Consider the following 27784-nt stretch of genomic DNA (forward strand, 5'->3'; position numbering starts at 1 on the left):
TAACAGAAGAGAAACAACACTGGCGGAATTTCTGAAATCATGTGTCAAAATATTACAGGAAACGAGACAAAATATAAATAAATAAAATAAGACACTAACTAGTAAAACAGTTAGCGTTAAAAAAAAAAAAAAAAAAAACAGAAGAATTGGTCGAAAGGAAGTTGCGTAGATTACTACAAACAAGAAACCCAAGTTACGTATATACTGTAGCTAAAAAGGTACGAGGCAGCTGATTTGTAAATGTGTTACCTACGCCTTACAGGGTTGGGTTACTTGTTGTAACAACGCGAAATCAGTTACAGAATATGTTGACCAGAAAAGATGTTATACGTACTGACAGCTTTAATGTTCCTACTGGTTACAACGGTTAACGGTGCCGGAAGTTTTGATTCCAGTTCTTGATGGTCGTGATGAAGAACTTACTGTTCAGCTTTGTCTTACAGACACACAGTACAATGCCGCAGGTAATTCGGTATCGAAGTTCTTTCAATGTTTTACTCTCAACCTATTTTTCTTTTCTTAATAAGTGCAGTACCAAGAAAACGATATATCCTGTAGTATCGAAATCTCTACGATACTACACGACTCTACGAGTATCTCTCTCTATATATAAAATAAATTCTGACTCACTGATTGATCAATGTCTAAGCCAAACCGCTTAAGCTAGAAATTTGAAATTTGAACAAACCATACACTTGTGATGCAATGTCCCACTACGAAAGCATTTTTGGAAATTCGACGGGCAAGGGGAGAAAAGAGGGGTGACAATTATTATGTAAAAAATGTCCATATCTCGGGATTTCTGAAGGTTAGAAACATGAAATTTGGAATATGACCTTCTCATTTAAAATAAGTAGGAACGTGTTTAAGGATTTCTTGATATTTGGCTTAGATGGGAAGGGAGGGGGGCGATAAGAAAAAGGGCTGGGGATTGCAATTATTAGTATAATATCTCCATACCTCAGAATCTCTTACGGCTACGGATATGAAATTTGACATTTACATTTTTCACTTAATACTTAAAATAAATAATTGAAGACGTGCTTCAGCGGTTTTTGATATTTCCCCTACAAGAGAAAATAGGCAGAGAAAAAGTGGGGCTGTAAATGTTACAATAAGATGTCATATGTCGAAATCTTAAGGTTAGGGGCATGAAAATTGGTCTCACGTTATTTAAATGTCTCTCAGAAAAGAAGAAAAAGAGAGGAAGAAAAATGCTTGGCTTTGCAATTGTTAAAATAACACGGCTACTTTTCGAAATCTCTTAAGAACAGAGATAGGATAATTAAAGACGTGTTTTCAGCGTTTTTCGTTTTCCTTAAAAGGGAAGAAAAATGGCGGAGGCTGCAATTGTTATAATAAGGTGACCATATCTCGAAATCTCTTTAGATTAGAGATATGAGAAGTGTGAAGCCATAGAGCGGATACTGTAGGGGTCTGGGTGCGAAGTCCCCAGCTAGCCGAAGACCAGAAAAGAAGTTCTGACAGACCGACTGACTGATCAAGGAACCAGGCAAAACTACTTATGCTAGAAACTTGAAATTTTGACAGTTAATAGGATTTGTAATGTAAGGTAAGATTTTTGGAAATTCCAGGAGAAAAGGAGAAATTGGGGTGGTAATTATTATAATAAAATGTTCATATGTCCCATTGGCGCCCGAAGGAGAGGGCAGGGTGGGTCCGGGCCCCCTCTGGCTCACGAAAATGTATACGTAATATAGCAAACCACGTATATTAAATACCAGAAATACCAGACGGAATATAGCAACCATGGAGATGGGCCCTCCCTAGAAAATTTTCTTCGGACGCCCCTGATATGTCCGAATCTCTGAAGGGTAGAAAATGCAATTTAATATATATACCTCCCATTATAAAATTAGAGATGTATTTCGCCGTGTTTTGATGTTTCTCCTAAAAGGGAAGAAACAGGGTGAGGTTACAATTGTTATAACAGGATGGCCATATCTTGAAATATCAAGGTTAAACATGAAATTTAGCATTTAAACTTTTCAAAAGCAGAAATAAAAGGTGCGAGATTGTAGGTCGAGCAAATGTGAGGGTCTGGGATCGAAGTCCTCAGCTAGCCGAAAGTTAGTATGTGTACTGATGCTAAGGGAGACTGTGATGATGAAAAGAATGGTAATGGTGGAATGAAGAAAATAGGGGAACCCCGAGAACAGTTTGTCCATCACAAATTCCATTTGGTTTGGGCTGGGATCTAAACAGGAACCCAACACACCAGAGGTGAACACTCTGCTACTGAACCACTGTGCCCCTAGATATAGGCCTGTATTTCCTTGTTTATGCCATCAAGTTGATTTGCATGAGAGGTTCTGGGCAGTAAAGGCAAATTTAACAAAAGATACGCCTAATGTGAACGCTCTGCAATTACATTTGAGGAGTTTGCTATTAGTTGGTTGATTACGAGTACAACACCAAGGTTATATGGCACGTGGACTTGCAGCTTCATATAGAATTTAAATCAGGTAAGCTCGTACCGGGAATCGAACCTTGATCTCCTGCACCGAATGCAGTAATACTAACCGTTTACCATGAGAAAAGTATTTTGGGAAGGAAGGAGAGTTTAAGAAATAATTTAGCTACATTTCAACTTTGAGATCATTATTTAGGCCAGGGTTTCTCAACTTTTTTCATACGAATACCACCAACGCCAAAGCATATTATTAATCAATACTATCATATGTCGTACATACCACCAACAGCAACTGGCGTACCATCAGTGGTACGCGTACCATAGGTTGAGAACCCCTGGTTTAGGCGATTTGGGGGAGGGGCGAACTTATATAAAAGTGTATGATACAGTTGCTCTGCTCAATTTTACATCTCCTACGATACCATATTGGATATACAACACGTAATAGATACTGTATATTAAAATACTGTATTTTACTGTATGCACTGTACTGTACATTTTGAAAATATTGAACTGCTTTGTTTTTCAAATGTCGATATTCTTCCTTGTTTATCTCATTATTTTGAAAATTACAAAAAGAAAAATCAGCGAATTTACTGCAATATCCCTTTTTGAAAGAAATACGAAATTAAAAGCAGTTTTAGGTTTGTTTACTCGTATGACAAGCATTGTGGGGCTGCAGGGCATTTTCCTAACAACAAGAGTATTATTATAACTACAGAACTTTTTTTTTCTTCTTTGTTATGTTGGCCAAACAACAAACGATGAAAACCGTTTTAACCGAAATTGAGAACGCAGTTGTTCCACTTCTACGCAAGAGCGCTCACCTCGGCACGGTCAGCCACTGCCAGCAGAGAGGTCAATCACACGCGATGCGAGGAGGCACCGCCAACAACACGCACTCTGTGCTCAGTTCGAGGAGGAGGTCAGCCTCCTTCTATACCACCAATCAGAAAAAAAAAAGAATAGAAAAAAAACACGTTAAAAGAGAGAAAAAAAGGGTCAAGTACGTTCACTACTGCAACTCCTATGGAAACACACAAAGGTCTTCACGGAAGCTACCAGTTGGCACGCTCCTATAAATGTCTCCCACTCGCACAGTGGGTATAAAAAAAGTAATTTGTATGTTAGTTATTAGTGGGAGGGAACGCCATTGGAAAGAAAATATTTTTACTTTAGAAGCAGGTGACATCATCAGGGCAAGATTTTCGTAGGAAATACGTGGACATAATAGTATATAATATAGGGATAATTTAAAAGTGGTAGGAAACAAAAGCTACACAATAGGATTATGTTAAACCCATTTAAGGATGTCTGAAAGGATGTGTATGCTATTTAAAACAACAAAATTACAAATAAATAAATAAATAAATAAATCCAAATGTGTACGAAAGGGTAGTCTATGCTATTCTTAAACATTAAGGATCCTATACAGATTCGTAGCCAGTAACGTACAGCTCACAGATGACGAGAAGAACCCTAGCAGAAGTAGTGTGACGTAGGTATGGGCTCGCCCACTTTTCGTACGGGGGTTTCAAATGACACCACGGAATAGCACACAGATTACTACCCGGAGTAGCAGACGACATCTAAGTATAGACCACACCTCAAAAACCGAAAATGGACTTGACCGTGTCGCTGACCTTTCCCCGCTTTCCCTCTTTTAGGGTTCTTCTCGTCATCTGTGAGCAGTACGCAGGAATTTATTTCGGGAGAGGGGGGAGGGTCCAAACTCAATCTGAGGGTATTGTATATTAACATTCCTAAAATTGTCCCTAAAATTAGGATAAATTTACACAAATCGGCGAATGTTTAAAAACTTACTCTTACTTGCGACACACTTGTTGAAGATTTCCTTACATTAGTGGCACAGAACAGAGGACTATGTACTATTATAGGCAACAATAGATCAAAACAGGAGACACAGAAGATAATTACTTTGTATTCAGGATTGGATTAGGAATTGGGTTTATAGCCCGTCACGTATGATGGAAGACGTCCCTCAGCGATCACACTATCGGAGGAAAGAGAAAGGGGAAGGAAAGAAGCGGTCTGGGACCATTAAGTTAGGTACCATTTCGGCATTTGTCTGGTGTGGATGAGGAAAATCCAGGGAAACATCACTCAGGATGGCTAGCCTGAAAAGCTTTTACATTTTTTCGACCGAGTGTCCCCATCGGGAATCGAATCCGGGACCGCTTGCACCAAAGACGAGAGTGTTAGCGCCCACATAACACACTACGTCCCTGGGATGTCCCATTTTGATCCCAATCATCCCATTCGGTTCCCGGGATTATCGGGACAATGAGAAGACATCCCATGGACGTCCTGCATGGGACGTCCTGAAGGATTCCCATGTAGGATGTCCACGGGACGTCCCAGATAGGACAGGAAGTCCGAGGGAAAACCAATAGACATCCCTTCGTGGTCCCGTTGAATATCCCGTATCCCGGGATATTAGCGGACATCTGGATCTCCCGCGGAAATCCTGTGGATGTCCCGGGAGCACATTCGAATAATCCCGGGATGTCCCGTTGTCCGTTGCGGGCTCAGTCTCGGACATCCGTGGACGTACTTGTGCTATTACGCTGCGTGCAGTCACTATGAGTACTGTAATTCAACGAATTGTTAATTCTTCATTATTATCTGCAACCCCAACCACAAATTTCGTTTTACGAGAAAGCTCTCCAACCAACCTGATGCAATCTCAATGCAACAAACGTAATATGAAACAATGTTTGAGTTTGCATATCAGTCAAAAAAAAAAAAAAAAAAAAGCTTTGACCTACATACAGAGATCATTTTCTCATTTTGAGAAAGACAAGGCATTGCGGAAATTGCGTAAGGTGTGTGGAAAAAAAATGTTACGTTAACGCCTCTATAAAGATAACCATCTTACAGTAACACATACTCTGCTGTATTACATGTAATACCATTTAGTTATTGACATTAATAACGTCTTGAGAGAAATGTTGGTTATTAGAAGTGAAACATCTTACCACTATAGTGCATTATGTATTTCACAATTCTTTTGGACTTATTAGTGCAGCAGCCTCGAAGAAACAGTTTCCACTTTCTTTCCAAGGAATTGCCGCTATTTCCATGAATTCTTTGAAATTTCAACCTACACTATTCTTTTTCACCTCAAAAATATATTGGTCTCTTCTTAACACTTAGGCCTATCAGACAATGAAATGTATCTTAAGTATTCTTGACACGCTAACACTAGTCCTCTTCATATATATTTTTTTCTAATTAGTATTAGAGTTGTCAATTTTGTGGAATTCTTACCAAATCTAGTGGTTTTTGCTATTCAATAGAAAAATTCCTAATATTCTATTTCTATTCTAGTATTATCAGTTTAATTATATTTTAGTTAAACTGACAATTTTTTAAACAAATCTAATAATGATATGTTTAATTATTGTTTGTAATTATATCTAATAAATAAAAGCAAATGAGATAGTAAATAAAAGCTTATTTCTTACTAACGGAATTATCATAGATATTAATCTTTGTTTATCTAGTAGGATTCTAATGCGTTTTGATCCCTAATCTAGTTGGAATTTTCATAACCTCTTGGGAAACACTGACTGGAAATGTCCAGCTCGCAGACTGGAAATGTTATAGACGCAGCTACTATACACACTAAAAGATATGTCACACATTCCAGGACAGTCCTCAATGGATGGAGCGCTAGAACGCTAATCAAAACGCACAATGAACAGCAGAAGGACCTCCGTGGTTTTCATCGATGTAGAGAAAGTGTACGATAGAGTGTCAAGCAGGAGCGGATCCAGGACGGACTTCTGGGGGGGGGGGTTGTAATACTGCTATTTAGAGCTACTTTTAAGAGCGTCGAAAAATAAACTATATATTTTATTTATTGAGCTGAGCGAAGCGAAGCTCTTATACTCGGGTTAGCCGTTTGGTTGTCCGCGAACTCCTCCTAGACCGTTTGGCCGATCTCAACCAAACTTAGCACGCTGATAGAGTATGTCGTGCTGAGTGACAACATAGGTCGAAATAAAAAATCCGATGTACCATCGAGGAATAATCACCGAAAAACGCTTCCTGATTACGTAGTTTAAGCTCGCTCAGCTCATTTCATTGCAATCGGTTATATCCATTGCATTCCTAGTATATAAAATAAAAAGTTTCCTCTTCTGGGGAGCGATCGCCACCCCTGGATCCGCCCCTGGTGTCAAGATATCATATTGGAGGGCACTGAAGAAAAAGTGTGTACCGAACACATACATCTGTGCATTTATCAATGTGTAATGGATGTAGAACAGGAGCGAGGAGCGCGTGTGGAATAACAAGAGTTCACAGTCAAAGTGGACTTCATAAAGGATTGAATCTGAGTCCATACCTTTCTGCAGTTGTGATTGGCGAGCTTACAACGGATATCCAAGAATTAGCACTTTAGAATATGTTATTTGCAGACGACATCATGCTGATCAGTGTGACCATGCAGCACTTCAAGAAAACATAAATATCTGGAAAGAAGCACTGTAGAGCAAAGGGCTGGGTAAAATTAATATAGAATATTTACATTACCCATTCAGCAAAAACGTAATCAAAAGTATGTTAAAGAATGGAACTGGGCAAAGAAGGGGTGACAATAACGAACATTCAAATACTTGAAATCAATACTGCAGGAAAACGCGGTAAAGAGAAGCGGCAGGAGTATTGCGTGATCGTAGGTTACTAATACGCCTTAAAGAAAGAAGAAAATAAAAACACAAAACAGTAGTGAAACATTGTATATTATACGGAACGAAATGTTGGACGACAAAGAAAAGAGTAGAACAGAAGTAGCATCTTGCGGTGATGATGCTGCGGTGGATGTTTGGAGTGACGCGGGAGGACAAAATTAGGAAGGAAGCGATCCGGGGAACAGTAACGGTGAGACCAGTCGTAGAAAAATTGCAAGAAAGATTGACTTCAATTGTTTGGAAATGTAAGAAGAAGGCCTTCGGAATACGTATGCGAGTGGCTGCAACAGAACTAAATGGTAAACGAGCGCGGGGGCAAAGAAGAAGTGAAGAGATTGTGTGAAAAAAATGATATGGTGCAGTGTAGTATCACACTGGTTATATGACATAAGATAAAAACGGGTGGGGAACAGCGATCTGTAAAGTTAACCCCAGCTAACTGGGGAAAAGATTTAGAAGGAGAAGAAGAAGAAGATCCATCACCTTTCACATGCTGAATTTGATTATACGAGGAAGTATCAAAAAGTTTGGAGGCTTTCTGTCTAGTAGGTCCGTAAATATTCTACGAATACGTATTATCACCTTCAGAATAATTTATTTAAGAGCAATACAGCGCATCCAACATTCCGGCCATTTCTGGAATATGTCCTCGAAGTAATGTTTTAAAACCGTGTTAAGCATTTTCTGCGATTTAAATTGGATCTCTACAATGGTGTCAGACGCTGGATCTTCATCTTCGCGAAGATAAAATAACTGCGGAAGATTCTGGAGAAAAAATCATCTGTAAGGAGGACCTCGTGATAGGGGGCATTGTCGTCGTGGAATATTCAATTTGTAGCGTGATACAGATTCGATAGTTTTTTTTTTTAAAATCGAATCAAAGGCTCTCGAGCTTTTAAAAAATAGCAGTAGAATTCACGTTGACAGCCTGGGAATTAATAATTCTTAATGCCTTGTTTCGCGAATGTCCGTAAAGAAGATGAGCATGTGCTTAATCAAGGTATAAGCCTGCTTCGCCTGTTTCGGTCGTGCTTCTCTTGCACTGTGATGACTGTTGCTTTTTCTCTGCCAGATTTAGCCAGTTTAACGTAGAAGTTCGCTTTTGGCTTTTGGTCCAACTTCAAATGCAAGGCGAAGTTGTAAGCGTGGTAGAATGCGTGTTCAGAGTTGAGATTTGCACGGGCTCGGGTTGAGCCCGCGGGCCGGACCTTGGGCCTACAAAGCGTATATCACTTCGGGCACAGGTCTGACTTAGACCGTAAATTTTAAAATATACAACCATATTTCTTAGGTTTTTTCGGGCCTAATTTTAAAAATATACTGTACAAGGATATTTATTGGACTGTTCTTTCTGGAGAACTGTTAAAGCACAACTGTGAAATATAATCTCTAATTGTAAATAAAAATGCAATTTTGTGTTAATTATTAAGTTTCTGTAATGCGGGCTTATTTCGGGCTAATTTGATGACCGGGCTCGAGCCTAAATGCTTTCGGACTCGGGTCGGGTATCACATTATAAATTCACGTGCTGGGCCAGGCTCGGGTTAAAAATTCCGACCCGTGCACCCCTCTAGTTGCAGAGATCCTAACTCTAACGTACTGTACATACAATGAGGTTATTTAGTACACAGACGTACAAAGGTTCTTGCTCAATGGTATGGTCATCATGACCAATCATGATGCTTTTCTGTGCGGTCCACAATCTTAGAGAGCTTGAATATCTGGAGAAGTATGTAGAAATATCAATTTGCCATTATTTAAAATTTCGGTACATGGATAATTTGGATATTTTTCTCTAATGACCAAACGCCACAATTTACAGTACAGTACTCAAGTTACAAAGAGCACCCATATTGGGTGTTGCATGCATTTACTTCAAAATTAACATGTGCGAAATAAAGAGTAGAACATAATTCGTACTCACCCTTGTACAGCTGGCACATCGATGGAGTGAGAGGAGGCCCTTTTTCTGTCGCCAGCCATGTCTGCGAGGCGTGCGAAGTCCGTGTCTTGGTCCATCAGCCTCGCAGACTTACGTGACTCCATCAAACGGACCTCCTCCAGCTTCTTTTTAATGTCCACCGGACCCTGCGAGGAGAACAAAAGGAGAGGAACGCCCTCAATTAGTTACAGTCGCTCAACACTTTATAAACATCATTAAATTTACATTAAATGTTTAACAGACATATTATTTAATATTAAAAACTATCCGCTCTGAACAATGAAATACAATTCGAGAAATTCAACTATTATTTTTCAGAAGCCATAGGGGAGGAAGACGGTGGGGTTGACAGTCCTAATTTGAGGGAGCTTAAGCCCCTTCCTCCCAACTGACAAGAAAAAAGGTCAGTTATTAACGTATTAAGTAGTGTACAGCACGTAAGGGCGATGCTCCTGGTTTTATTGGTTTGAGGGTTCGGAAATATTTGCCCTCCCCTTCTTTAAGTCGGATCCGATGAATATGAGACAATAATATCGGGTTGTCTTAAAAGTATTGAATCTTTGAAGGTCAAAATTCAGGATACCTTTATTGTTATTTGAAAATATAAAACTATACTGAATCCACTATGAAACAACAAATACATTACTTTGCTCCATTTCTTTCTGCCACCAGTAACACCATAGTCCCCGTAGTTATAGAAATTATGTGGTTTACGGTATAAAAAATCATGGCAAGTGGTTTCCACAGATCTGTATTGCAACTAACTTAACAGCAACCAAAGAGTTCAGCAGAGAATGAAACGAATGACAGTGCCAGGTCCGGGACATACGGTAGATGTATTAACACTTCGCAGCCATTTTCGCTCTGTTTGTAACGAATTGTTAAAGATGTGTCCGGCCTGGCATTGTCAGCGTAGTACACAACAATTTTTCTGATGATCAGTTCTGCCCGCTTCTTCTGAAACGTTAGGTGCACTCGATAATTGTCGACAGTGCAGGTCGGAGTCTATCGTTCTGACCGGTAGCAGCAGCTTGTGATGCACGATGCCCTTCCAATCTCACCAAACGCATAACCATCCTGGGCGTCAGTAGGCCTATGGACTTAGCTACAGACTGTGGAATGTCTGCTGTCTTTGATTATGATCCTCTTTTTTTTTTCGCGCATTGTTCTCGAAAGTTATCCATTTTTCATTACTCTATCACTTTAATCACTTCTGAAATGGCTCGAATTCATTAGGTTTCAGCAGAGATTCGCAGATGAAAATTCGACCGAGTTAATGTTTTTGAGTCAGATAATGTACATCCAAACGTCGAGTTTCTTTGCAGCTAGCTTTCTCGGATATTTTGGTGATTGGCAAAGTCATAACTGCTTACATACCGGTCGTCCTTGACTTTTACCAGAATATCTTCCACTTTCGCTGTAATTGGTCACCCACTGCGAGGAACATCCTGAACATTGAAATTTCCAAAACAAAAGCGACGAACCATATTCTACCATTACTGACAGGTTACTTCCCGCAAATTGAGAAACTTCCATGCACCACGTGCTCAACTAACCTCTTTTAACGAAGCAATTTTCTGTTTAATTGTAGTCATTTTTGCTCTCCTCTCTACTTTTCCTTCCAACGTGTCTTATATCATGCTCCTCATGATATAATTTCTTCTCAGCCGAACCATCTTATTTTCCTCTTTCATTACATCAAAAAATTGTTGTTTTGTTTCCTTCTATTTCTAAGACTTCTTAATTCATTTTCCGTTCAATTCAGCTAAACTTCCTCATTCTTCTCCACGTCTACATTTCGAAAGCCTTCAATCTCTTTTTCATTCTTTTTGTGTGTTATCCATGTTTCTGTCCCACAATATTCCACACGAAGCTTCCTAATGTTGCAGTTAATTTACTCCCATATAAAGTTCACTTGCAAAAACCCACTTCTTTGTATTATTTAAGCCGAGAAGACAAATCCTACTTCGCATAGAACCAGGGGTAAAAGTAAGGGGGAACGCGGGAAACGCCGTTACCCCACTTCCAAAAAAATACACGTGGCGTCCCTCCACTTCCTAAAAAATTACAATAGGCAAAGATAGGCATTGGATACGGCGTGACATCATGCGTCCCCCTACCTTTTCAGATCCACTTTTACCCCTACGTAGTACCGTCTAGTCGAAATATATCAGGTGAATTTGTAATGACAGAAGTCTTGGAAGGCGAATCGTTAAATTGGAGGTTTCAAAAGTTCTACAAAAAAAATTGAGAAACGTCTAAGTGTAAATTTAAAAAAATTAATATTTAAAAAATATATTATTTTATTTAAAAATAAGTAAATAAATGATTCGAAACTGCATTGGAAACAAATCAACACATTTCCGTAACAAGTATTGCGACCTAGTATAGTAATATAGGTTTCAAACTAATATTTGGAACGATATGATTACTATTAAACCTGATAACTAGGAAAGAAATATTTCCGGCACTTTGCTTCCTGTGCGTAGGAGTTGTGATGACATTCTTTTTTTCTTCTTCTGCCACCTACATTAAAATAAAAAGTTTCAGTGTTGGCTGACTCGATTATAACATGCAGCAACATGCATAATCGTAAACCAGTCGTGAAGAGTCTATATCTTCTGCATGACGTCAAACTATGTCAAGAAAGAAAAAAAAAAAATCGCAAACACACCACCAGCCAACACACACTTTCAACATCATGTTTGTCAATCACTGACCTTTTCCAATGAATAAATTTAATGAGCTGCTAACCTTTCCTTTTTTGATTGACGTTAAGTCTTTTGTGTACACACTCACTTTATTGTCCATACGTAATTCACATGGTACTTTATGTAACACATTCTCGTCTGTCTCTATTTGAGATGCAAAAAAGCATGCTTTTGGGGGAGGACGGAGGTATTTTTCCTCATAAAATGTCGGAATTTTAAAAAATACGGAAATGTTCGTTTTTTTTTTTTTTTTTTTTCTTATCAAAATTTTACCTTTGATTTCCTATAGCGGATTCTTATTACAATTTTAAAAAATGCCTTTACAACATTCATTACTTATGATCTCTACGATCAGTTCGAAGCTGGCTATCTTTATTGAACTGGTATTTCATTGGTGTTGAGCTTCTGTAAATTATGCAACCTAGCATACTAAGATGGTCATGTTGGTTGCCTAACCATCTTACAAAGCACCTGAAAGTTATAGAAAAATTAAGAGGCCTCATCCCGGCGAAATTAAAATACCGCTAATTTTACAGTAATTATGTGATATCTTCAAATAGATAAAAGATAATCGAAATGTGGAACAAGAGCGTCCTAGATAATGTTGTTTTACATGAGATACCGTTATCACGACTAACTTATCTGCTTTCGATTTCAAGCCATTTTGAAAACCGGTATTTATTTTCGCGTTTCTAAACGACTGAAAACGGAAAGATACTAGATGACTTGTGATAACGGTACCTCACGCAAAATAATATTGTCTAGGGCGCTCTTGTTCCATATTTCAATTATCTTTTATCTATTTGAAGATATCACATAATTACTGTACAATTAGCGGTATTTTAATTGCGCCGGGATGAGTCCTCTTAAAGGAAATAATATAGGAAAATGTTTCAAATGTATTTAGAAAAACGTTATGTAAATGAAGAGTTTTTCAATGTATTTCATAAGCATATATATAATTTACAAGTAATGTAAAATTTAAACATAAATATTTTTGAGTTAAATTAATACTCTTGAGAGTTGGTAACATTGATGAGAAGTTTTCCATGTTTGTTTTCCACTTAGCAAAAAGTATTCACAGAAGAAATTACTATTTTTGGTCTACTTATGAAGTATTTCTTCCTCCCATCTCAGACATTATAACTATTACAATTTTTTAGCAACACTATAGACATTTGTAATGCATTGAAATAGACAAAAACTTGCATCTAATAGCCAGACACTTCTACCTCTTGCAATTAACAGATACTCAATGACTGACTGTCATGTGACAATTGTTTGCTACAGCGCAGTGAGAGCGAACGAACTTTTAAGTTACTTCTTCGATTTGTGAGTGTTCAGTTTCTTTATATTCGTACAAGTATACTGGTAATTTCATCAGTGATATTGTATCTACAACTTATGTAAACTAGCACCGTAGATCACACCTGCATTATATAATACCACCATCACCATCACAACCACCACCACCACCTACTACTATTACTACTACTACTATTTCTTTTTCTTCTCATCCTTTTTTCTCAGTAAGCTAGGATCGCCTTTTTGGATCACTACTCTCCACCTGCATATACTACTACCTGATGAAGACATTATTTTGTACGATGTTAGTCAAGGATTTATACCTCAAGAGTGAAAGAGATTCTAAAAGGTCGCCCTAAAATTTCTAACGGAGTACAATTCATTGACCACGTAATTTAACTCTTCTACTTAAAGAGGCCTCATCCCGGCGAAATTAAAATACAGCTAATTTTACAGTAATTATGTGATATTTTCACCCAAATAAAATATAATAGAAATGTGGAACAAGAGCGCCCTAGACAATATTATTTTACATGAGATACCGTCATCACGACTCACTTATCTGTTTTCGATTTCGAGCCATTTTGAAAATCGGCATTTATTTTCGCGTTTCTAAACGGCTGAAATTGTGATAACGGTACCTCACGCAAAATAATATTGTCTAGGGTGCTCTTGTTCCACATTTCAATTACATTTTATCTATTTGAAGATATTACACAATTACTGTAAAATTAGCGGTATTTTAATTTCGCCGGGACGAGGCCTCTAAGCTTTATATCCGTAATTGACGGCTATCAAAAAGTAGGAGAGAAAAAAAACTTTAAAAATGTTAACAATGTTAAATTCAGACTTTTCTTTCAGTATAAAGTTGACTCAGAGAAGGCAGGGAAATTTTTAGATATTAAACTGTGCTAGCATTTCAGTATGTATATGTCATGATTTCAGAAGACCCCTTCCCCGCACCAAGAAAGAATTTCAATACACAAGGGGTTAAGGTAGTACTGCGTAAATAATGGTAACCTTCGTTTAGCACGATTGGAGATTTGACCTGAGGGGTACGAACCACCCCCTGAAATCATCACTGTTTTTTTTTTAACTTTCTTAGGAGGAGAAAGGAATGTGAAATTAGAATGTTATCGGACAAAAGAATCGTTCTGAAATAATAGAAAACTGCTTTGATTGCTTACCAATTAACCATCACCCCGAGATAGGCCTGAATTCATCCTGCTTACCGGTATGAACGGGTATTGAACTCATGTAGTACGATATAAATTGAAACGCCAGTCACTACAACACCTTAAGGAATATTACATCGAAAGGTAATATTACAACGGTAAGCGAGTGATTGGTTTCTTCCCCCCAAAATCTTTGGAAAGTCTTACCAGGCCAATTATTATTCTTCTTTCAAATACTACACGTTTTGACCGACTTCCTTACAAGCGATATCCAGTTTTCATATTATTTTTCTATGTATAAAACTGTTTCAGCAGCTATTGTAACCTTGCTAATAAATAAATTTACTTTTAAAAAATATCCCGGGTTTGAGGCAGTTTGAAAATCAAACTTTATAAAATAAGAAAACAGAGAGAGAATAACTTCTTTTCCCAGCATAAAAGACAAGTTTTATACAATATACCAGAGATGTAAGATACAATGTTTATAGTTCACCATTAAAGCATTAAAAACCAAACTGTAGCGATATCGCAATGAGCTCCTCGCCGCGCATGGTGACTGTGGAATGTTGTCGGACAAAAGAATCGTTTCGAAACAGTAGAAAACTGCTTTGATTGCTTCCTTCGTCCGTCTCGTACATGTTAAATTGGCATTTAGTAGAGAGCGTACTTCGAGTAAGTACTGAAGGTATTGCTGAGGATTTTTTTTTTCATTTATTTGTTTTGAAAGTAGCAGAAGAATGTCGGTCTGCTGCTATGCTTGAACGGGAATGTGGGTCAACTGTTTAAAAAGCCTTGGTGAAAGTTTTTTTTTTTTTTTTCATATGTATCTGTACGTTTTCATGGAGTAAGAGTCGAGAAAAGAGAGTTTGGCGCATTGCCAAGTACATAGCTCACTCGCCAAGGCCCAATGGGTTGATTTTAATTCGTTCTATGTTGCACACTTGGTACTACTCCCTCTACTCAGAACGATTTCAATTGTAACTCTGTCCCTTTCCAACTGTACATACGCTGACGACGAATCTTTCAAGTTCTCTTCTTCGAGGTTCTGAACCATTTGCTTTCGCTCTTTTTGAATGTAGACCATGAAGAGTAATAAAATGGCTATCGGAGTCAAAGAACACAACACTGTTTCTTTATATGAACAATCAATGGTCCCTTATCAGAGATACAGGATTATGATTACTCCAAGGCCAAGGAAAGGGCGTGTTCGCCGGCTCTGATTCTAATATAAATGATCGGATTTTTCTTCTGAGGCCAGTTGCTGACGTAAGCAGTTGACCAGAATCAACTAGTTAAAAGTGTTTTTTTAGGGGATATCAGATGTATCAACAATAGGATACATTTGAATGAATTGTTTCCAAATCGTCATTGGCATGTCACTTGACGTAAATTAATAAGGTTCCATGCAACACGGTCTTCAGCTAACCTCTCTCTCTTCACTTTAGAATTTTTGTTTTAAAACCGATATCAACTGCAGCCTGTTTGACCCCTTCCTCTCTTCCCTTCCACTGTACTTTCTAGCACATCTCTCATGATACAGTTCCTTCTCAGTCAATGTCCCAAACCAATTTTTCTCCCCTTTTCTAATTACATCTAAAACTGTTCTCTTCTCCGCCACTATTTCTAACACCTCACTCGTTTTCTGTTCAACCCAGTTAGTTCTCTCCACTCTTCTCCAGAATTGTCCATATTTTTGTCCTATAGAGTACAATATTCTACACGAAACGTTTAAAAAGTTTTTCTAAACACTTTATTCAAGGATCCACAATTTAAGACTTTTCTTTCCCCTAAATATTTCTCCCATAATTCACATTCCTACTTCATTGTCCTCACTAGGTATAGAAAATTGGTCACCTGTTCTATTTTTCTCTTCCTACTGATTGGTTTTTATAACGTAAAATTCAATCGTTATAAAACAAAACTAAAAGAGTCAAATAACATTTTTTTTCTCCTGAGAAGAATAGTTCTCATTAGGAATATGGCAGCAGCAGAGTTCTCCGTACAACCATCTATCAATTGTAGTCTCTTTTCCCTCCCCCCGTTGCAGGAGTGAAGTGCCTCAAAATAAAGTGAAACCCCTAAGCAAAATATCGGTAAGTACTCCTTTTGCGGATAACGTGAAAATCAGCCATACCTGCCAAGAAGAGTAGATAACTTTCTATTTTTTTTTTTTTTAAGTTAACGATCAGTCATTTTAATTCAAGGAAGTAATTAAGGAACTAATATCGAAAACTAGACAAGTCCTAGACCTCAGTTTCTCACGGAATGGAAAACAATGACTCTGGCTATAGTTTGCAAAGATCAAGATACAACACTTTCGTTAGCGGAAGGAGGCACAAAATGTATTTTATGTTAGCTCTCAGGCTCAGCTAACATGGCTCAGATTATACAAGTATTTGCAAGTTGTGGATACAGGATCATATTGTGTAATGTATATACTGTATGCATCTAAATGAATGTAACGATTTTCGACAGATAGCAACTCCTAGATTGCTGAATCTATTTTGATGACCTTTGTAGATAAGTGGACCCTGGTCTAACGTAGATTTTTACCACGTTTCCAGCATAGGGGAGGGATGAGACGAGATTACGGGGTGACATGTAAAAATAATTGATATTAGTGTCCAATCCATAATTTTCGGGTTCGCTGAGATGAATAGTGACACTCCCAATCATCTTTAAGTTCAAATTCATCCCAATTTGGTATGTGGAGTGAGAAACTGAAAGAGGATGTGTAAAAATCGAAAATGACCGATATTAGTGTTTAATCCATAGTTTTCGGGGTCACTGAGATGAATACTGACACTTCAGATGCCGTTTAAGTACAAGCTCAGCCCCCATCGGTATATGTGGTGAGAGGTAGGGTGGAAAAAGGGGTAACATGTAAAAATAATCAATAATGACCAATATTAGTGCCCAATCTATAGTTTTCATGGACATTAATATGAATGCTGACACTCAGGGCCGGATTTAGGGAGTGCACCAGAGCACGTGAACCCCCCTCCGTTGTGAATATACACTATCTGAAGTGAAAAGCTGGCAGTGAAAAATAGCAATACTTTCCGAAAATTTCATGTCATATTTCCGTTCCGGGCTTAAAAGAAAGCAGAGTTTTGCAAAAACAATAGTTTAAGTCAATTTCTCATACACACCACAGATCCTGGATCCAGCCCTGCTGGCACTCTTACCGCCATTTAAATTCAAATTCATATCCCATGCACATTTAAAGAAAAAGAAGTACAAATACTTTCTCCACTCTCCCTGTGCAAAGAATAGGCATAGAATATTATATATAACAAATTAAATTGAGGAAGAAAATAATGATGATATTTATGTTATCAAAGTTAATATAATTTAATATCTCTTTATGAGAATAACTTTATTAAATTTTATCACTAAGAGGATGAATGCTAAGCTATTACTTTTTTTGAAAAAGATCAAGAATTATTTTTGTTTATTCTTGTACAAACTCTTGTAAAATTCCTGGCGTTACACTCTATGAAGAGCCACGCCTAGTCAAATTACTTAAAGGAAAATTACATAATACAGATTTTTCTTTAGTAATAATCCAGTGAAAATACTTAATATTGAGAAATAAGAAAAATACAGATAAATTATTTTGTACGAACAATATGTTTAACATAGACAAAGCGTAACATAGATGAAGAAATTCGTACAAAAACATTAATTAACACAGATAAATATTTAATTTAGAGGAATATCATAATATAAAGTGAAAATAAACGCTGAAAATTAATAAAGAGAAACAATTTTTATAGCGAACATACAATATTTACTAAAGAGAAAGAATTTAATACGGATGACAGAATTTATATAAATTAATTAAATACTATAGATAAATACCGTATTTAATACAGAAAAAGATTTTAACACTGAGAACAAATTTAATATAAAATGAAGATCTTAATATGAGTAAAGAAAGTAATATAGAGAAGGATTTTTATAAAGAACAGCTGTTTAACAGAAATGAAAAAAAAAATGAAGGTAGCTCAGTAACCGAGAGTTTCCCTCTGAAGGCCGAAGGGTCCCTGTTTCAATCTCTGGACATGTGTATTTGTGGTGGACAACATAGTGCCCATGGGTTTTCTAACAACTCTCTTATAAAACAGCCACACACAAAAGAATAAAAGTTCTGAGCACCGGACTCCAGGCTATGGATTCCATGTATTTTATTACACAGAATGCAAATTTCAAACCCCAGGGTAAGGATTCGACGTATTTTGTTAAACAGAATCCAAATTTCAAACCCCAGGGTAAGGATTCGACGTATTTTGTTACACAGAATCCAAATTTCAAGCCCCAGGATATGGATTCGACGTATTTTGTTACACAGTATCCAAATTTCAAACCCCAAGGTATGGATTCGACGTATTTTGTTACGCAGAATCCAAATTCAAACCCCAGGATATGGATTCGACGTATTTTGTTACACAGAATCCAAATTTCAAACCCCAGGGTAAGGATTCGACGTATTTTGTTACGCAGAATCCAAATTTCAAACCCCAGGGTAAGGATTCGACGTATTTTGTTACGCAGAATCCAAATTTCAAACCCCAGGGTAAGGATTCGACGTATTTTGTTACACAGAATCCAAATTTCAAACCCCAGGGTAATGATTCGACGTATTTTGTTACACAGAATCCAAATTTTGAAACCCCAGGACGATTGACTGTGTCAATTTTTTGTTATGGGTGGAAAAACGTGTGTCCTCCCTATTCAAAATTGCTAAAAAAAATCGCCCATAAAAAATTGACACGGCCAATCATCCTGGGGTCTTGAAATTTGGAATCTTGTAACAACATTACGTCGAGTCTATACTCTGCACAGAATTTTTATTTTGTGTGTGTGTGACTGTGTAATCATTTATTTTTATTGGTTATCCATCTTCTTCAGCCTAAGGGTCATAACTGTGAGACGTTACATTAAATATTTCATTTCTTTTTTCTTTTTTTTAACGAAAGAAGTTCATATTGAGGAATAAATATTAATCTATCTTTTTTTCCAGTTTTACACCCCACAACTATGCCCTGTGGGTAAAGCAACCGAAAGATTAATGAAAATTAAAGAACGTAAATTAATTAATCGATCGAATGAGAATGTGAGAGGAAACGGGAGAACCCCGAGAAAACCCACATGTTTTTTTAACCACAAACTCATGGTCTGGTATCGAACCATAGGCACCTCGCTCCAGAGATGAGAGGGTGTACCATTTAGCCACTGTGTCCGCCAAAGATGTACAGGCAATTGATTAGATCTGTTGATCAGTAAATCCGTAATTCATTGTTGCAGAATAAGTTCATACGAACTTATAAAAATATTGAGGTTGTTGTTACACACCTCTCTAAGATCCATATTTTATTCTCATTTTATTATTGGCGTACCAAAAGGCATAATACGTCGATGCTTTTCAATTTGGGAAGGAATTCTTTAATTTTACAGCTACCGTTCAACAATAGTAGAAACAGAACGATTCAACTGATAATTTACATTTCTGTCAATTAGGAACGGAAAAAATGAATACATAACTCTGTCTCTTTACAGTTTAGAACATTGCAAAAACCACATTTATATATAGAATAAAATATATAAAAAAAATCAATCATCTAGCCTTCAAATTCGTTTGGGTTGGGGCTAACCTTTGCGTTTTTTACTTATATGTACAGAAGAAGTCCGTGCGTAATTGACACAGACAAAGTGGTACACCAGTGCTTTTCAATCTTTCCCATATGGCGACACCTTGTTTAACATACACAATTTTACATGACATCCATTTACTAGGGATTTCTCCACACATCAAACATTCCTATTTAGGACATCCTTCATCGCTAAACGTCGTAGAACTTATTTTTAGGCATTCTTCATTATACAGTCTCAGTTTTGTGTTTTTACAGTCTGTAGAATGGAGATAGTGCTATCATTGAATTTATTCGCACAAAATTGTATAAATCAACATCGGGCTACTGCAGATACGACATTAAACGAAGAAATGGAAAATCAGTATTATTTTACCACAAGTTCTTCATTCGTTTAATATTATGAATTCATAACAAAAATCTCACAACGCCTCTGACGCTACCGCGCGACACCCCAGGATGTCGCGACTCCTAAGTTGGAAATCTCTAAGGTAGACACTCGTTACACAGAGTACCAACAAACCAAAAAAGGAGTTTGCTCTATCGTTCGTACATACATTAAATGCATACCGCCTTCGGATGGATGGATCATGTATGTAGTGTCACAACGTTTGCGGTTTCTTCTCTTCGTTTGTCTTCCTTTGCCTTTTTTTTACATTGTATGTATGTACCTTTTGCATAATGCTGCAACATTTGGCAACAACGCAAACGCAAATCGCATAGGTGTTACAGGAAGAAGAGGAGATGAGTACTTGCTTTAAAAAAAAAAGAAAGAAGAAGAAAGAAAACAAAAACAAAATGCGGAGGCGGAAGACGACATACAATGAAGGTGTCAATACATTTCCTGCTCCTGCTCCAAACACGAACTCTTTATATAAAAGTGTCCTTTGTAATCTCCACTCCAAGAAATGAACTGCAGCCTGTCCTGGAAGTCAATATTCACAGTGGTATTTTTTTTCTTTCTTTTAATTTTGTTGATCTGTAGTGCCTTGTATTTAGAATGAGGAATATTTAATCAATCTACCATGCAACTACGTATATACATGCTAAAACATAAGAAGCAGGAGTTAAACTACTAAAGCTTATATCCGAAACAACCAAGTATCCCCAAGTGCGAAAGCCATTAAAAAAAAAAGAAAAAAAGAAAAATGACTAATGGCAATCAAAATTACTGTTTTGATTTTTTTACTTTTAATTTATTTTATACTGAATAATAATAATAATAATAATAATAATAATAATAATAATAATAATAATAATAATAATAATAATAATAATAATAATAATAATAATAATAATAATTATTATTATTATTATTATTATTATTATTATTATTATTATTATTGGTTCCTCGCTAATTTTGCTCTAATTTGTTACAGTAATTTATCTATATAACAGTGATGCCCAACCCCCCTCATGTCCATGACGTACCCCCCCTCAATTGTCTATCCGTAGGTGTTCTTCCATGAAAAAAAAATCTTTTCGATTAATTTTTACATCCCCTCAATCATATTTATATAGATTTTTACCCCCCCAATATTTCAATGACGCAGTTTGCGTCATAGCCCCCCCTTGTGGGCACCCCTGTATATAAACAAAAATGAAAGTGACTATGTGACTAATAACTTTAAACCATCCGACCGATCTCAATCAAAGTTTCAATATAGATGAGGTTCGGGCCTGGGATGGTTTAACTATCATTTCACTTTGACAGTGTAACTTAGGGAAGGGAGAGGAGGAGGTATATAAAAATTATCCAAAATGACTGATATTAGTGCTGAATCCATAGTTTTCGGGGTCGCTGAGATAAACAGTGACACTTCCGATGCCGTTTAAATCCAAATTCAGCCCCGCAACTTGGGGAAGGGGGAGGTAAGAGATATAGGCCTATGAAAATGATCGAAAATGACCGATATCAGAGAGCGCTTCAATAATCATAAAAAGTGACTAACGAACATATTACTATTTTTTTTTTTTTTTTAACCCAGCGAAGCGGGTAATTAACGCTAGTGATAATATAAATGATGCAAAATTGAATTTTGTTTTTCAAACTGATCAAACTTTAATAGTAGTGGCTGAAGCTGTTACCTTTCAAAACGTTTGAAGCAATGAAAATGATCCTAACAACAATATTAATGTTTGCTGTTCCTGAGGCAGGAAAGACAGCACTACAGAAGGAATTTGCTCAAGAAGACACGATTGATTACCTAACCGTTCCAATAGATAATGGACAAATCAACTGCTTTCTGGTTTCCCAGTGAATTGGAACCTTTGCTTCATTGACACGTTTCTCCTGAATCCGGAAGAAGCGCGCAAGCGCCAATATTTGAGTAAAAGCAGTCAAAAAAAGGGTCTGCGAACAAACAAACAAACAAACAAACAAAGTGATGATGCTATTGAGATCTCTACTCAGCTCAGCTGATGGGATGGAAAGTTAGAATCCTGGTTTCTCTCCTCACACGCTCTCACTCATTCGACCTTTTCTCCTGAGTAAACCAACCATCGTCTCAGAGAAATCCAGCGGATTGCATTCGAGTAGTAAAAGTACTGTATACGGATAGTGATAGTGATGAAGTGCTCCTTGCCTTCTCCCACCACCCTCCCGTCTCCATCTCCCTCTCTGCAACATTATGCAATTCTCTCTCTTTCTCCTGCTTCACTTGGCTTCGGCTGATAGATGTAACAGCTTTCAAGTGACGAAGCAAATACTGAAAACGTGTGGTTACCTTGTCAATTGCCACGCAATTTAGGAGACCACAGTTGGATTCCAGGTCAAGCCACTTCAGAAAAATGTGTACTGTATAAACAGGTAAATAACTTCGAGGTACACTTTCAAATAGATTTTTTTAAAAAGTTTTTCTTTCACCCCAAAAATGTAGCCTTGCTATATACCTCCTACAGACAAGTTCTTTTCTACTTAGAGTAGCTAGAACATGGTATTAAGCCATAGAACAGTGGTAGGGTAGCCAGTTTCTCCCTCAAGTGCTTCAAAAGAGTATAGGGTAGACTGGACATTGAGAAAGCCGGATGCATCGATAGGATTAGGATTACGTAAATGAAAGCAATTAAATCTTTCAGTTTTATCTACAATGTTTTTGTCCTATAAGGCAATGGTTCCCAACCTTTTTTTTACTGACGACATACTTTATTAAATACAAACAACATCATGGCACACTTAGAACTGAGTTGATGCTGAGAACTCATTCTGCGTGTTCAAATTTGAAAACTACCAGTTGCAAAAGATACCAGAACTTTAAAGGAAAAGTTAATCGACACAACTGTCGAATTTGTGGAACTGACAATCCACACAGAATCATTGAAGTTGATCAAGATTCCCCAAAGCTCAACGTTTTTCGTGCCGTATCACAGCAAAAGCAAGAGATAGATTTCCGCATAGATGTTCGTCGCGTCACACACTGCACCCACTTTGAATCCGTATAATGTCTTTAGTCCACCATAAAACCATAAAGACCCTTTGCAAATAAAACAAAATTTGACATGATATTTACAGTATTTTTTTAAAACAAATACTTCAAAATGGGACTTACTTTAGAGACACGCTGTCTAGTAAAGAGAGAAAGAGAAAGTTTCTTCAACTTTATTTCTTATAGACAGAAAGCAATAATAATAATAATAATAATAATAATAATAATAATAATAATAATAATAATAATAATAATAATAATAATAATAATAATAATAATAATAATAAAGTCTGATACAGTTTAGGCTTCAAGCCACACGGAAATCTGTAAAATAAGGTTTCTTTTTTTATTTTTGACTTATTTTAGCCACGACAAAATAATCTCATAATGTCTTGATTTGTGGACTAACATACATACAGGTAAAATGCATACTCATTATGGTTGTTTGGATTGGAGCTTACCTATCCACTTGGACAAGCGTCAAGGCTATATGAGACGTGAATCTATAGTGTAAGGTAAAATCCGAACCACCGAAATGAGTTTAAATTTCCCATCCGAAACTGAACCCAGAACCCCGTACTGGGAAGGCATGCGCTAATCACTAGTCCGCCGGAAAGGTCTATACTCAGTGTGATATTTGCACGACAGAACATAAGGGGAAATTCTTCCTTGAATAGCGTAGACATAACAACAAATTATACACGAGAGAAAAATTGGGAGTTCCCTCCATATTAAAAATTTAAAACCCATGTAAATTTAATTATATCATAATTGAACAATTCTGGATTCAAACTCATTTATACTATTTTGTCAGACGAACGATGAGCACCCTCATTAGTTCCGGGTTCAACTTCACAAATCTGACCATTTAGACGTACCATATTGTAATTTTTCAGTGAAATCATATTGTATTACTGACAAATGTATTGTGATTAACTCACTGTTAAAGTACAACTACACGTAACACTAAGAATATGGTTAATATTAAAATAATCAATAATTGGATGCAATGATTGTATGAAACAGGATACCGGCAAAGTTTGCCCACCTCTTATCAACGATATGGGAACAATCTACTACTTCTTTGTAAGCTTTCTGTATGGTACTCGGAAACTAGAATCACACAAATCTGAAAATGGATTCACGTGAACCTGTTATATGGGAGTATAATGGGATATTCCTAAGCTTGTTCATTGGCAATACTAGCACGTGAGCACGTGTTATATGTCTCAACTCCAATCATTGACACGTGTGCATGCGTTTGTATGTGTGTCTGCGTGTTACAAATGTATGTATTGTATGAATACGTTATATCACTATTAATATTGTAGTGCATCCAATCACACTTTTTAATTACTCCATTACTCCTGTTCAACTTTAGAAGTTCAGCATAATATATTTTTCGTTGTGTACTAACATACATATACACATATTCGTTTCAAGTAACGCTATTACTACTAAATACTACAAGTAACAACTACTACACAATCGACCACTGCCACTTTATAAAAGGGAAACTTTTCCGTGCTTGGAAGCGACATGGCGTGATTGGGTGTTGACACGGGACAGACTCTCGTACAAGTCATGCAATAGTTCGTTGCAGTTGTTCCAATATGCATGTTCTCTCTCTCTACTGTTATAAGTACGAATACTTAAATCGCACGGAGAAATTAGAAACAGGGTAAGAATTTTACTAGAAGAATAGTTAATGTCCCATCCAACCAACCACACTGAAACATCAACTAAAATTGTCAAAAAACCAACAAATAACACGTTTTAAGACATGTACACTTGTATTTTAAACATGTATAATTTCATTACATAGAATACTTTTAATGTATTACTGTTAAAGTAGTTGTTATTCGAATAACTATGTGAACCAGGGGCAGATCTAGCATGGGGCCGGGAAGGGGGACCTAGGTCCCCAGTTTTTTTTGGGGGGTGACAAAAATAATTTAAATTATTACTTATATATTTTTGAAAGTTTAACTAAACTCATGATATACCTATTATAGTCTGGGATCTGGCTGCCCCACCCAGTTTTTAAATTCTAGATCTGCCACTGATGTGAACTATCATTCGCTATTCCAATAACTATCCTAATAATAAATTTATTTATTCGAAGAACGAAATAAAACAAATCAAATAATTATTTTGTTGTAACATTCCATTACGAAAAAGCAGAATTTTGACAATATTAATTTTTACCACCAACTTTAACAACAGCAATCATTCTTAATAATTCAATAGGGTTGTTTTGAAAAGACCCACCATCCCTAATCTTACGATAATTACTGCATCTATGTCTTGATAAAAATTAACACACATGTGGACTCAAATTCAAGCTAATTAAACCGACAGAGATCTTCCCAGAATTATTCTCTTCTAAACATTGCATAAATGAGGAATTTCGTAAAAGTTGTTGATCACACCGAATATAGGCGCCGACTTGAAGAAAATATTGGGGGGTCCAAACAATCAATAAATATATCACCATATTCAGCTGTTTGCTTGATGAAGGCCCGCTCACCTCCCAGATCTCGGTCTGCTTGCTACTCCGCTGCAAAGTTCAAGCTACATTGATCTTCACTTGCCATATCAGTGCTGTCAGAGTGTTGGTTCAAGCTTCATTGCTCTATTAAACACCGTTTTCTATCTAATAAAATGCTGTTCCTAATATTGAATTAAAGGCACGACAAAGTTTACGACACAAATTCCTGCTCCTCTTTGTTAATCCTTTCTCGACTAAATTATATTGGGGGGTGAGGACCCCACCTTTAAATATTGGGGGGCCAAAAGTGTCCTCCCCCCCAAAGTCGGCGCCTATGACACCGAACATAAGACAATCAATAAACGTTGAAGATAAACGACAAATATCGCTCACACGAAAAGTGCAGATTCTGATTGGCATATTGGTCTTTGGATGAAACAATATCTTCAGGAGGTGAGCAATAATAAACCTTGTATAGGATAAGACGGATACAATCTTTAATAGTAGTATAAGCTTTAGTTTCTGAGGGTTTTGTTTCGTGTCTTTTAATTCATAGTTAAAGACACAAGATAAATATCGAGATGTTGCCTTAAATACGAGCCATGGATCGTAAATATTTCGTTGCAATTTTCAGACTGAAGACGTAAGTTGCATGTCTACGTGAGCAAACAATTGCTGAAACAACATTGTGCAAGAAACTCTTCTGCCTTTAATGCATAAGAAAAACAAATGTATATGTTTTGCGAAACTTTAATCTTTTGTCCTTATAAAACTATGTTGATTGCTGCAATAAAAATAAAACATAAACAGATTATTTGTTTATTATTCATGCAAAGTGTTGGATTTCTTGTTTTTTATTATTAAATAAGAAAGAGGTTGGTTAAGATTCTAAAGAATACAACTTCCTGTGATGCAAGACATCAACTACAAGGATAAACCATCCTTCTTTTCAATGCCGTAGTTACATTCTTACTAAATTCCTATCACGAAAATGTGAAGTTAGAATACATGGAAAATAGGTTATAAGTATCTTTTGGTGAGAATGTGTTCAAGAGTAATTTTCAACCTCTTAATTTAGATTTGGTATTTTATTACTTCTAAGGTATTAACCCTTCCAGTACTAAGATGAGGTCAATTTGACGACCCCAAAAAGACATTTTGTAGTCATTTGTGTGTTAAAAGATGTATACTGAAATGATCTTCTAGGATTTCTTCTATAAGTGTCTCTTTAATAATTTTGTATACGTAGTAAGTTTCGTAAATATTAATTTGTTTGTTTATTTACAGAAATGGCGAATGGGATGAAATTGACCCTATCTTAGGCAATCAGGGAGTAAATGAAAGTTTTAAATCTAATCTAACCTAACCTACCATGTATTCTTGCAACTGGTTAGGTTAGTTTAGGTTAGGTTAGCTTAGTTTAAGTTAGGTTAGGTTATTGTTATAGATAGGTCACTAACCTGGAAGGTCCATCAGTTAGATGAATACCAATTATTCTTATAAAATGTTAATGCTTTGGTAATTCTTTTTCACTTGAAGTTTTGTGCTAATTTATAAACATTCGTAATATTGTGAAAATTATGTTTTGCCCTGTCTATAAGTGTTCAATGCCAGTATTATATCAATATTTTATCATTTGACCAATTTACTTGTACTAACGTTATAGAAATCTATGGGGTCAAAATGACCCCATTTTTGGTATTTAAGTAATATTTTAATCTTAGTACTCGAAGGGTTAATACAACATTTTATTTTAATTTTTTAACTCTTATTAAAATAATTCTATATTCTGATTAGTGCTAATCATCATCATTCATTAATATTCTGCAATCAATGGCAGGTCATGTACCCTTCATGCACTAAGATCTTCAACAAATATTCGTATGCACATAAAACACTTTTTCTCTGTTTTCCTATAAAAGCATGCTT

General features: G+C 36.6%; 1 protein-coding gene across 1 annotated transcript in view; it reads right to left on the minus strand.

The window, feature by feature from the left end:
- Positions 1 to 27784, minus strand: part of Glut4EF (Glucose transporter 4 enhancer factor) — a 232949-nt gene that overhangs the window by 163630 nt on the left and 41535 nt on the right. Inside the window, exon 2 of the mRNA XM_081769615.1 lies at positions 9077 to 9240. Within this exon, the coding sequence (XP_081625741.1) occupies positions 9077 to 9240 (164 nt within the window). The remainder of the gene's footprint in view (positions 1 to 9076; positions 9241 to 27784) is intronic.

Source organism: Thermobia domestica, chromosome 8 (assembly GCF_964235325.1).
Source record: "Thermobia domestica chromosome 8, izTheDome1.hap1.1, whole genome shotgun sequence".
NCBI lineage: Eukaryota > Metazoa > Arthropoda > Insecta > Zygentoma > Lepismatidae > Thermobia > Thermobia domestica.